This window comes from Arachis ipaensis, chromosome B4, assembly GCF_059453495.1.
Source record: "Arachis ipaensis isolate K30076 ecotype BB chromosome B4, ASM5945349v1, whole genome shotgun sequence".
NCBI classification, from domain to species: domain Eukaryota; kingdom Viridiplantae; phylum Streptophyta; class Magnoliopsida; order Fabales; family Fabaceae; genus Arachis; species Arachis ipaensis.
The window spans coordinates 143,778,208-143,790,619 of NC_142439.1; the positions used below are offsets into that span (position 1 = coordinate 143,778,208).

The window sequence follows — 12,412 nt, forward strand, 5'->3', positions numbered from 1 at the left end:
TATCAAAAAATAACAACTATTAATTTTTGTTACAAAAAAATAATTTTTTATAACAATTTAAAATTTATTATAAAATTTTTGTTATAAATATTCTATTTTCTTGTAGTGCACGTAATAGCATAGTTGCTAATTTTAATACTATCTATAGCAACTCAGCACACCCACTTAAAATATTATTGTTATCTTTGACATTTCGATTTTAAGGCTTTGTTCGTGATTAAAAGACGAAAACCACTTAATTCTTTAAAGCGTGTCGACAAGGATAGTTCACTCCTTTACTGGACATTTCTTCTTACATGCATGCATGTGCATGTAAATCTGATGCTAAAGGTTATGAGAGGGAGATATTGATTATCTAGGAAACTCTCATTCAAGGGATTTATAAAACAATACTATTAACACCTTAATTAATTTAAAAAACGAAACATTTATTAATTCATAACATACATCAACACTAATAAATTCACAGTCTTATTACCATGTTATATTACAATATTTTATTTATAAAAAATACTATCTAAACAACAATACACACGATTACATAAAATGCGTATTTTATTTTTTTACATAATATTTATTTTTATTCATAGAATTATAAACTATCATGAAATCATTTTTAAGGGTAGATCTCTATAAGTGATAAATATCCAGTAAATGGAAATATCTTGTAATCATAGAGGTCAACTTTATGAAAGATATTTTTCCATTCTTCTTCACTTCTCTCTTTTCCGTGAGTAATTTGCATATTTATGTTCATAAGAAATTTGAGTCGAGTAATTTCAGGTTCATCTTGTTCTTCATTTATCACGGTCTCTAAAATTATTATTTTACCTTTTTTATCCTTACTTGAAACCTTAACAGCATCTTTACAGTTTCTCAATATTTTTATGCAATTGTCATCACTCCAATTATGTAAGACTAACTGCAAAAGAAGACAAAGATATATATCACAACCATTTTATAATGTAATGTCGTCAATTTCGCTGGCTAAGTTTACAAATAAAATTGAGTGTCTTATTATTCAACTAGCTATTTTGGTAAAAGAAAAAAGTTGAATTCAATTGTGTAATTTTTTTTTATAAATTATTGCTTTTAGATAAAAAGTAAAAAAATAAAAATAAAAATTACATTTATATAAACTTTTTAAGAATAACCATCTATTCTGAATAGTTATTTAACCATTTGAAGCTATTCAAATGTCACCAAATGAAGTGGCAAAGCATTGTTTACATGGTGTAAGAAGAAAATGTAGGGAGCTTTCAAAAGTTTTCAACTAAATATGTAAATTCAATTAATTAATGGCATGCATCCTTTCACCTTGGTATATACAGGGGTTAAAGTTATTCAAAATGACTATCTGAATAATAAAATTAGCCATTGTATATTTGAGGATAAATATATATGTTATTTAATTTATTTTTAAAATAAATTTTATATTTTAATTTATATTTTATATTAATGATTGATTTTAATAATCAATTTTTGTGTATACTAAGATGATTGAAAATTATTAATTGTTGTAACATTCAAAAATTTTAAATCTTAAAATTTTTTTAATTTAATTACTTTGAGATTAATTTTAATAAATTACAAATGATTATATTCTAATTTTTTAATTTATTAAAGGTAATTATATCTAAAACAATATGTTTTTGAAACTCTTAAGAATATATAAGGTCTATTTTGTTTGTATTTTTATTTTTAATATTTTTCATTTTTAAAATTTATAAAAAAAAGATAAAAATAAAATTATATTTTATTATTATTTTTATTATTTTTTATAAAATCTTAAAAATACAAAAACACTAAAAATAAAAACGTAAACGGAAGGCACGTATACTTTGCAACAAAAAAGATTAGCTTCAATAATCTAATTTTGAAATTAATTAAGACAAACACACTAATAATCCACTATTAAATGCTTACCTTAAGTAGAATTGCATCAGCCTTAGGAATGGATTCAAACATGTCTCCACCGACAAAGCTCAAATTGTTGCATCCCTTCAGATTTTTCACAACCTGTGGAAGATCAAATACTATATATTTGAGTTCCGGAAATTTCTCACTGAAAATTTGAGCGGTGGTTCCAGTTCCACCACCAACATCCACGATTGTTTCCACCCCCTCAAAGGCCATGTTATGATCCTTTAGTGCCAGCTTTATCATCTGAGAATCACCGGCCATAGCGTCATTGAACAAACCCAAGATTCTTGGATTCTTATCAAGAAACTCCCACCAAGGTGTCCCCGAGGTGATTTCGTATAGACGGCGATTTTCGTCGGAAAGCCACTTGCTCAGATAATTGAAGAAATTTGAATGAACTGGATCTAATATAAACTCCACCATTGGAGCTATACAAGGGTTTTCAGTGCCTTTGATCAAGAGTTCTGATGCTGCTGTGAGAGCAAATACTTCCGTTTCTTCTTCTTGATTATTGCCATCATTGTCGCCATGCATTCTAACCTTTGTCTTACAGATATAGATATAAATATTAATGTTAATAATATAACTACATATAGGTTGATATATGGTGCACTGGTGCTTATGCTATATGGTAACTCTGATGTTTCAACAACTTTACTAAATTATGGCCAGTATATAACCAGTAAAAAAAAGTGAGCCATTGCATGAAATTTTATACTAATCTCACACTATTAAAATTAGAGAACAACTAGGGAACCAAAAGCACATCAGCCAAAAATCAGCCAAAATGTGTTTGGGTTCCATGAAAAATCGGGTTTTGGTTTGTGTTCCGTGATCTCAGGAGCGGTTTTCAAACATATTATTCAAAAAGTGATTTTAATTAAATGGTTTTGTTTACTTTTTAGCTGGTCACATTTTGGTTCCATATACTTTTCCTTAAAATTATCATTAATGGCTATTTGATGGTTACAAATCACAAAAGTTGCTGACCCTTAACATTCCTCTTTTAAAAATATTAAAATTAAAGTAATATTTTATTATTATTATTTAATAACTATATTTTAATTTAAAAATTAAAAGAAAAATAATATCAAAATGCAAAAGAAGTATGACCTTAATGTTTAAGGTATTTATATAAGAATTTAATTTTGATGCACTAACAGTATAAAACGTTTTACACAGTCGTGTAATTATATTCGTTTTTTGGGATGATTATACACGCGGTCAATGTAAAAGGTAGTTATTGTTGCTGATGTAACATTATATAATTAGATGCATATGTAAAACTACTTTAGACCATTAAAATTAAATTCTTTGTATAATTACTATAGCGATCATAATCATAGACATTATAAACCTTACCGGACTATAATATGCAAATAATTAGTTTATAAAAAATAAGACTGATATTACAAATATGCATGTAAATGAAAAAAAATTGAATTGCTTGACTGTAAGAATTAACATGCCTTTACACAAGAATTTTGTTTTGTATTATGGTTTTTTTTTTTAAAACGTAAATTATTCATATATTTATTTTTGTTTTATGATTGATATTTTTTGTCACTAAAAAGAATGAAGGAACAAAGATAAAATTTCAAGATTTTTGGTCATACATATTTTTTTATTATGTTATGAAATTATTTATTACACAAATTTATTATATTACACCTAATAATCCTAAATAATTTAAGATAAAACTTCCTTTTAATATATTAAAGAGAAAAGAGGTAAAGTGATCTGAATTATAGAATCTTACTATATCAAAGTATCCAATATACGCCATGTAGCGCATGAAAACATGAATGCGCTCAACTTTAGTTGATGGAATTTTGAGAACGGAGACCAATTCTAAAAGAGTAATAGGTTTTCCATGGTCGTGGATTATGTTTGGTATGCGAGAGTCAATGATCCACTTGAGACACATGGAGTCTAGGATGCTAAACATGTGCCTATAAACAAGTGCTTGAGCTTTGAAGCTCTCGCTTGCGCTGCGGCCATTGATTGAAGTCATAACTCTTTTGTGAACAGTTTTGATTCTGCTGGTCCTTTTTATCTTTGTGGTTGATGCTCATGTTGAACTCACATTGGTTTAATTTATAGTGTAAGGTTTCATCTTGCATGCAAGAGGTGATTAATTTAATAAATTTTCCATGTGTACCACGTTATGGATTGTTAAGGTTGATATAGTTATTTTAAAATCGCTAACTTATTGGACAGCATCTGATATTAGATTAAAATATTGGAGGCTATTCCGATAAATATGTATAAAACATTTTTTTTTAAAATAGTTTTTAATAATTAAAATTTAACACATATAATCGATTAAATCGTATTAATTTTAGTAAAATTAGGGCAAATAAATTAATTTAACCAAAAAATGGTGAATCAAATTTTAAATCGGTCTAAATTATTTTTTTTTTTATAAAAAATGACTACAATACTCCTAGTATAAAAAATGACTAAAATACTCTTATTATATATATTAATTTTGAGAATCTTAAATTCTAACTCTTTTCTTCTTTGTCGTCTTAGGTTAGGATTTAGAATTTTCAATATATATATATATATATATATATATATTAGGGATATTTTAGTTTTTTTTCTAATAAAAATATTGTAGTTATTTTTTATAAAAAATATTAATTTAAATCGGTTCAAAATTTAATTTATTAATTTTTGTCTAAACTAATTTGTTTCGTCTAATTTTAATAAAAATAATACAGTTTAATTATTTATATGTATTAAATTTTAATTTTTTTTAAAAAAAATATTTTTGACATCTTTATCTAAGTAAATTCTTAAAATATTTGCAGCACCATTATAAGTTTATGATGCTCGGTTGTTGATCTAAAAGATAAGTGATTTTTTGTTTCCTTCTATATATGATCAGCTTTTGTATCGTACAATTATGGGGGAATTAATTACAATATATATGTTGACCATTAGACTACTTGACATTGCTTTTTCTATGAATAAATTAAGCCAATTTGTGACTACTCAATATTGGATTATTGCACTAACAATTAAGAGAGTAGTTATAGGTCAATATTAACGTATTTATATATAAATATATATAAGATTTAATTTATTTTTAATGAATATTTATATTTTAATATATATTTTATATTAATAATTAATTTTAGTAATTAATTTTAGTGTATACGTAACATTATCAATTAAACTTATATATAATTTTAGAAAGGGTAAAGTATTAAATTGGTCCCTAGGTTTAAGCGTAATTCTATTTTGGTCCTTAAGGTTTAAAGTGTTCTAGTTGAATCCAAAAAAATTTTATTTAGCATTAATTTAGTCCCACAGTAAGGTCAAAATTAAATAATTAACAAAATGTCCTACATAACAACAGTTCAAGAACAAAATCGATAATCTGAGAACAAGTACAAGCTCCAAAGGCACAAAATCAACCATTGATGCATCAATACATTTATTTATCATTTTCTTTAGTTTTATAGAAAATATTTTATTTATATTATAAAAAAATAATAAATAAATGTATTGATGTATCAATGGTTGATTTTATGTCTCTGGAGCTTGTACTTGTTCTCCAGATTATCGATTTTGTTCTTGTACTGTTGTTATGTAGGACATTTTGTTAATTATTTAATTTTAACCTCACTGTGGGACTAAATTGATGCTAAATGAAACTATTTTGGATTCAAATAGAACACTTTAAACCTTAAAGACCAAAACAGAATTACGCCCAAACTTAGGGAACCAATTTAGTACTTTACCCTTTTAGAAAAGTAAAAAAAAATTTAGATACAATCAATTTTAATAAAAATTTAATCAAATCAATCAAATTATTTAATTGTTCTTAATTATCAACTTCATATAAAATTGATTGCATTTGAATTTAAAAAAAAAAAAACACTTAATAATTGTCTCTAAGTCTATTATAACGGCTCCGCATATAATAATACATAATTACAATTCTGGCTAACACTCTATTTCAAGCATCCAACAACCCTTGCATGAAATTGAACGGTCTGTTTATATCTTAATTATTGTTTGGGTATGCGCGAGTTTCTATGTTAATGTGAATTGTATAAGTTTTTTATTAAATTTTTATAGGTTAAACTTTTCTAATCAAGCTTTTATAAAATATAAACACGTGATACTTTGCCATCAAATTTTTATACTACATATATACATGATAATTGATAAATCATTCAACGTTCTACATTTAAATTAGGTGCTCTAATAAAAATTTTATGATTATCATAATGTAAAAATATTTTATTTTAATTATTGAATAATAAAGTATAAGATTTGATTTTTATATATTATAAAAATATTATTTCTATTTAATATATGACTAAATAAATAAATTATATTTTTTAAACAAAAATTATTATAAAAAAAAATATTTTTAACATATTTAAATAGGACCTTTTCACAATATAAAATACTACAACGAATTAAAAATAAAAAAAATAAAAAATAAAAAAATCTTTAAATATTAATTAAAAATTCATTAGATTTCGTAAGAATAACACTTTAAATTTTAAATTTTTATTCAATTTTCTTTTTAATAACTTATAATCAGATGTCGAATTATTAATTGTTATACTTGTCTAGTGTACAATTTACATGATTTGCTTTGACCGCAACAATTAATATATTGATAATTAAGTAATCAACTATTCTCTTTGCTTTCCTTTCTCCAAATCACCTATTAGTACAATATTATTCGTTTTGACACATAAGAACTCACAATTTTGTCTTTGACAATAGGAATGATAACCGAAATCCCTCACATTCACTTGTCAAAACGCGTCATGCTAGGGAGAGGTTCCACACCTTTATAAGACATGTTTCGTTCCCCTCCCCAACCGATGTGAGACCTTACAACCGTGGCACAATTAGTCACGTTTATTATTCTCAACTTTTGTATCCGTCTCTTGAGACTACTGTAACACTCTCACTACTAGAATGTCACGCTTTCGACTGTGCTACTCTGATAGAAAAAAGTATTACGATGACTTTATATACTTAATATTAAAATAGGAGCCTTTGACTCGACACCGCATCGCCGATTTCTTTTTAAACCGGAAATAAATACTTTAACTAAAAAAAAAAAAACAGGCATAGATTTATATACAAGACTTCTTACATAATAGCTAATAATTTAATAAACATACAAAACACACAACTCCTATCCCTCTTACAAAAGTTGTAATAACAAAGACGAGCGAAGAAAAATGATCTAATTAATACAACATCATATAAACCAAAACGCAGTATAACTCTTCATAATGCTCTTTCATCCGATTCCTAAAAAGGTAAAACTGTAGGGAGTGAGAACCTAACCACACGGTCTCACCACGGAGTTTCAGAATTGTCATAAGAAGGTATTTAATAAGAAAACTATTTTCAAGTTCAATGATTATCATTGCCTTATGAATCCTTTTAAAAACCAATAGCTAATCGCTCAAAACCTTTTCAAAGAAACCAATGTATAATCTTTTAGAAATCAAAAACCAACCACGCAATCAATCAACACAATCATCAATTCAGTTCCAAAGTTCATTCTCAGATGTAGCACACTAGGACAAAAATAGGCAAGACAGACAAGGAAAGCACAGGTTTAGGTAGCAGTTACAGCAATAGTTCAGGTAGCAGTTCAGAACAGTTTAACAATTAGACAAACCAAAACAAGTTCAAACCTAAGCAAAACATATAAATGCATATGATGCATGCCTGTCCTATGGCTAATGAGCTTATCTGTCGGTTATCCAGCCAACCCGACAAGTCCGAAAACCTTAGACTGTCCTCCGACGTGCATCCCCACGAGTCTATGCATATCTTTTTCTCATATATATATATATATATATATATATATATCAAATCGTTCAATGGGGATACTATTCCTGGGAATTTATAGTGCCCGGTTACCCTTACATCATAGGGTCAACAGAGTATCGAGTTTCAACCTGGTACACATGGTGGCAAGCCACGGTACTTTACCCAGGAAACTCGTGTCTCAGATAATTCAAATTTATAAGCCATATGGATAATTCATTCAACATTCATCGACATCTAAGTCATTCTCAATATCATCATCATTCGTCAATCCATATCTCATTTTCAAATTCATTCGAAAATCATATTTCAAAGTCAATCCTCATCATCCTTCTTCCCATTCCGTTCATTAATAATCCCAATTCAAAACAAAATTCATTCTTTGATAAATAAATCAATCTTAAAACATGTAATGTTTAAAACCAAATCTTTTCAGATAATAATTTAAGCGAAACTTCCAATTTTATAAAATTTTGGCAGCATCTCTAAAACTCAGACACTGCCACTCTTTTCGGGTCCCATTCAAACATTTCTCAAACCTTTTCTCAACCATCTCCAAATCTCAATTATTTTCCAAAATTCAACTAGTTCCAAAATAAAATTATTTTCAAATCGAACCAATTCCAGTAATAAAACTCTTTTTAAAATCAAACCAGCTCAAATATATATTAAATCATTTACAAAATCAGACTAACTCAAAATCAAACCGCTTCCAGAATCAATTTATTTTCATATCTCAAATTATTTCCAAAATCGATTCATTTATATTACCAAGTAAACTCCAAAAATAAGAAAATCCACTTTTCATAATAATTAAGTAAATAACATTTCAAACCGGTTTTTTATCAACAACCATACACCACTCACGCAATCAAGCACCCAATAATCCAGTCTAACAAACTATCACATCCATAAGACAAATATAATCACAAAAGTATAACTTTTTTTTGCATTAATATCTATTTATCACAACTCTGTAATGTAAAATAGATTTTAAGAAAAATCCCTACCTCAATTAATCGAAACCCACAAAGCCAAAATCGACTAAAAATCCTTTTCTCTTGGCCCAAATTCAACGACATCGAATCCGACCATTTTCCGTAGTAGTGACAGCCATAGAAGCACCGTACACAATAGTAACTCAACCCTAAAACGTTAACGTCGCAAAATTCTCAATAAATTATAACGAATTGCTAACAGCGAGAGTTTCAAAACAAGAAAAACTCACCGAATCAAGAGAGAAATAAAAGTTGGAGCTAGTGCAAACACAACGGCCATCACCGGCAAGAACGGAACCTAACAGAAATAATGGAAAGTGAAGGTGATGCAGAATAGCTATGATGGTTAATCCAATCAGCACCGAGAGCGGCATCAGTAATTTCAACAACAGTGACCATGGTTACAGCAAAATAGAGAATTCGAACTCAATGGAATCAAAAATAGAAATGAATTCAATGGGACGGGAAATAGAGACCGCTTACGATAAAAGAACGAATAGCAGCAATAGGAGAGGCAACCCCCTTCTCTCCAGTCCGTGATTCCGGCAACCAGAGGCACGGCGGCTGTTCCCCAGTGACAATTGATGGTGGCGGCTGAAGCTTCTTCGACGGTGACTGAAACCAACACGCAGAGACAATAAGGTTTTCGGAATCTCAAACGAAGGTAAACCAAACTCAAAAACCCTTACCGATGGTGAATCTCTGTGGCGGCAGCGGAGTTTTTCGACGGCAGAGGCGCTGCGGTGGCTGAGTACGGGTCTCCCCTATCTCTCCTCTCCTCTCGAGCTCTCTCTCTCTCTCTCTCTCTCTCTCTCTCTCTCTCTCTCTCTCTCTCTCTCTCTCTCTCTCTCTCTCTCTCTCTCCGCAAACTGCGACGGCGCGGGCTGGAGGTGACAGCGCGAACGGCGGCAACGAAACTGGAAGCTCCTGCGACGCAACGGCGGCGAGTCCAGTCACGGCGTCATCCCTTCCTCTTCTCCCCATCGCTCCCCTTCTCCTCCTCTTGTGCGTGACGACGACACGACTGCGACGGCGAGGACGACACTGAGCACGGCGCGACAGCGAGCGGGACACAGTCCTGAGCAGCGGGGCAGTAGTGCGGCGGCGGCTCCTCTCCAGCGCTCTCTTCCTCCCTTTGTGATTTTCCCCTTCCCTATTTTCTTCTTTCTTTCTTTCTTTCTTTCTTTCTTTCTTTCTTCTGAGGGGATGGAGCGGAGTTTGAGTTAGGAAGTGGCGGTAGTTAGGTTAGATTAGGAGGGGATTATAGTTTAATTTAATTAAAATTAGGGTTTTATTTGGAGATTTTGAGTTAGGATAAAATTCATATGAGTAATATAACAATTTTATAAAATTAAGTGTAATAGGATAATTAAAAACCTATTTTAATCCAACACTAATATTTATTAAAAATACTATTTAATTATCATTTTATAAATTATTCTTAAATAAATAATTCTAATTTAATAACTATAGATAATATAATTAATTTTCTTTATTCATAAAAATTAAAGTATTAATTTCTAAAATCACAATTATTTAAATCAAATAATGTAAATTTTTATTATTTTATGATTCCTAAACTTTATAATTTAAATGTGAGAATTACTCAATAATTATAAAATTAGATAAAATTTTTAATTTAATTATCAAAACTTGATTTAGTTAGATTTAATAAAATAATTTTTGAAATTAAAATCTTTAATGAATAAATAAATTGAAATTAGTTTACAATAAGATTTTTCGAAAATTCTGAGTCTTACAACTACTGTGACAAAGTTTCCCATGCTGATCCACAGGTTGAAGTAGTGGCCAAAAAATATATTTGTCAATTACTGGTTCAATTTTAGTAATTATATTAAGTTTTAATTATTTGGTTGGTTTTTATAATTTTATTAAATTTTTAATTAAATTTTTATTTTTTTAATTAGATTTTTATACTGTTTCTAATTTTATAATTATTAAGTTATTTTTATATTTAAATATTAAAATTAATAAAAGATTTTTTCATAATACATGGAGTCAAATGCCTAATTAAATTTTTAATTATAAATATTTTTAGTTTACAAAAAAATATTCAGTTAATTCTAATATTTTTATATTAGAAAGGATCTAATTATAAAATTAAAAATAACATAAGGATCTGATGAGTCCATATTTTCCGATATATTTTGGCTTGATTTGAATGGATTCTAGCATATGAACTCATATTTAAGCACCAAAATAGCATACTTTTGTGTTTGATCCCTAATTTGATTCTAAATATAAAAACATGCGTTTTACTGCTTAGATTAGTGATTTTAATTCCACTTTTATGTCATTCGATGCCGTGATATGGTTTGTGAGTGATTTCAGGCCTTAGAGGCAAGAATGGATGGCCAAAAGTGAAAGAAAGTATGTACAAGGGAGAAAACATGAAGAAAACAAAGAAAAGCACACACAGCGAAGTGTGCGTGCGCACAGCCCTACGTGCGTACGCACAAGCGAGAATTTCCATGTGTGCGTGCATACAAGTACCTGTGTGTACGCATAGGTCAACTTTCAGCCGAGTGTGCGGACGCACACCTCTGTGCGTCTGCACAGGTCCCTGCACGTGATTTCATTAAAGAAACGCGTGCTGCGCGATTTTGAGGGCCTTTGGCCCAATTTTGGAAGCTCCAATGCTGAAAGGAAAGTGCTATATCAAGGGGGATTGAAGCCATATGAAGGCATGAGAGTAGAAGGCCACATTTTACATTTTTGCTTAGCATAGTTAATTAGGAGTAGGAGTAGTGTAGAGTAGAGAGCTCTCCTAGGGTTTATGTAGGTTTCATGTAGCAGTTTATAGCAAGCTTAATTTTGGATTTTGATGATCTTTAATTGTAAGTACTCTTTAATTCCTCTTTAATTACATTGTCTTTATCTTCAATTTCTTTTGGTTCAAGTTACTTTGTTCATATTTGCAATTTTGTGTTTCTTGAAGTTTTGATCAATGCATTTTATGTTTTATGCTTCCTTTATGTTTGATTGCTTGTTTATGTTTGGTTTTGTTGATAGTTGGTTATAGTTTGTTATTTTTCCTTACAATTTTCTATGTTTTACTTTTATGCACACAAGGTGTTTGTGAAAATGCCAACTCTAGATTTTGAGTAGATTTTCCACCTTAGCTTGTGGTTTGAGTTCCTAGGATACTAGAGTCATAATGTTCGACATTTAGTGGTAATTCTTGGGTAGTTAGTTGACTCTTGTTTCCATTGACGCTAGCCTTTTATCAACTAGTTTGGTAAGTTGGTTAGGACTTATGGATTAAGGTCAATTATGCTTGCTTGACTTACTCCTCGATGGTTGGGGTTGACTAGGCGAGATTGACCCATCATAATTACCATAGTTGTGGTTATGGCGATGATAGGATTCCTTAGATCCTCATTCCCAAGTCAAGGCCCCTTTTATTGCATTATTTCTAGCATTTTCACTAGTTCTGATCTTGTTTTCTTTTTACTTGCATTAATTACAATTTTGATCATTCCTTAGTTCTTTTATTACTTAGTTCTTTAATCCAAAATCCCCTTTTGTCCCCTTAACAACCGAAAGAGAAACACTTCCAATTGCATCCTAAGGAGAACGATCCGAGATTTGATTACTCTCGGTTATATTTTTTTTTGAATTGGAATATTTGATTTGAGCATTACTTG

At 29.4% G+C, this 12,412-nt stretch overlaps 1 protein-coding gene across 1 annotated transcript; it reads right to left on the reverse strand.

Annotated features, from left to right (window-relative positions):
- Positions 1 to 616: 616 nt before the first annotated feature.
- LOC107635412 (isoflavone 7-O-methyltransferase-like) lies at positions 617 to 3,948 on the reverse strand. The gene is made up of 3 exons (XM_016338887.2): positions 3,683 to 3,948; positions 1,927 to 2,469; positions 617 to 922 (listed from the first exon to the last, which is right to left on the reverse strand). Exons 1-3 carry the CDS (start codon positions 3,935 to 3,937, stop codon positions 617 to 619), a joined length of 1,104 nt encoding a protein of 367 aa, XP_016194373.2. The 5' UTR covers positions 3,938 to 3,948.
- Positions 3,949 to 12,412: the final 8,464 nt, after the last annotated feature.

Excerpts from the sequence above, each read along its gene's own strand:
- LOC107635412 (XM_016338887.2), bottom strand. The coding sequence starts at position 3,937 with ATGACTTCAATCAATGGCCGCAGCGCAAGCGAGAGCTTCAAAGCTCAA. Across the intron at positions 2,470-3,682 it reads ATATTGGATACTTTGATATA|ACAAAGGTTAGAATGCATGG; the intron begins GTAAGATTCTAT and ends TATATCTGTAAG. Across the intron at positions 923-1,926 it reads CTGATGCAATTCTACTTAAG|TTAGTCTTACATAATTGGAG; the intron begins GTAAGCATTTAA and ends CTTCTTTTGCAG.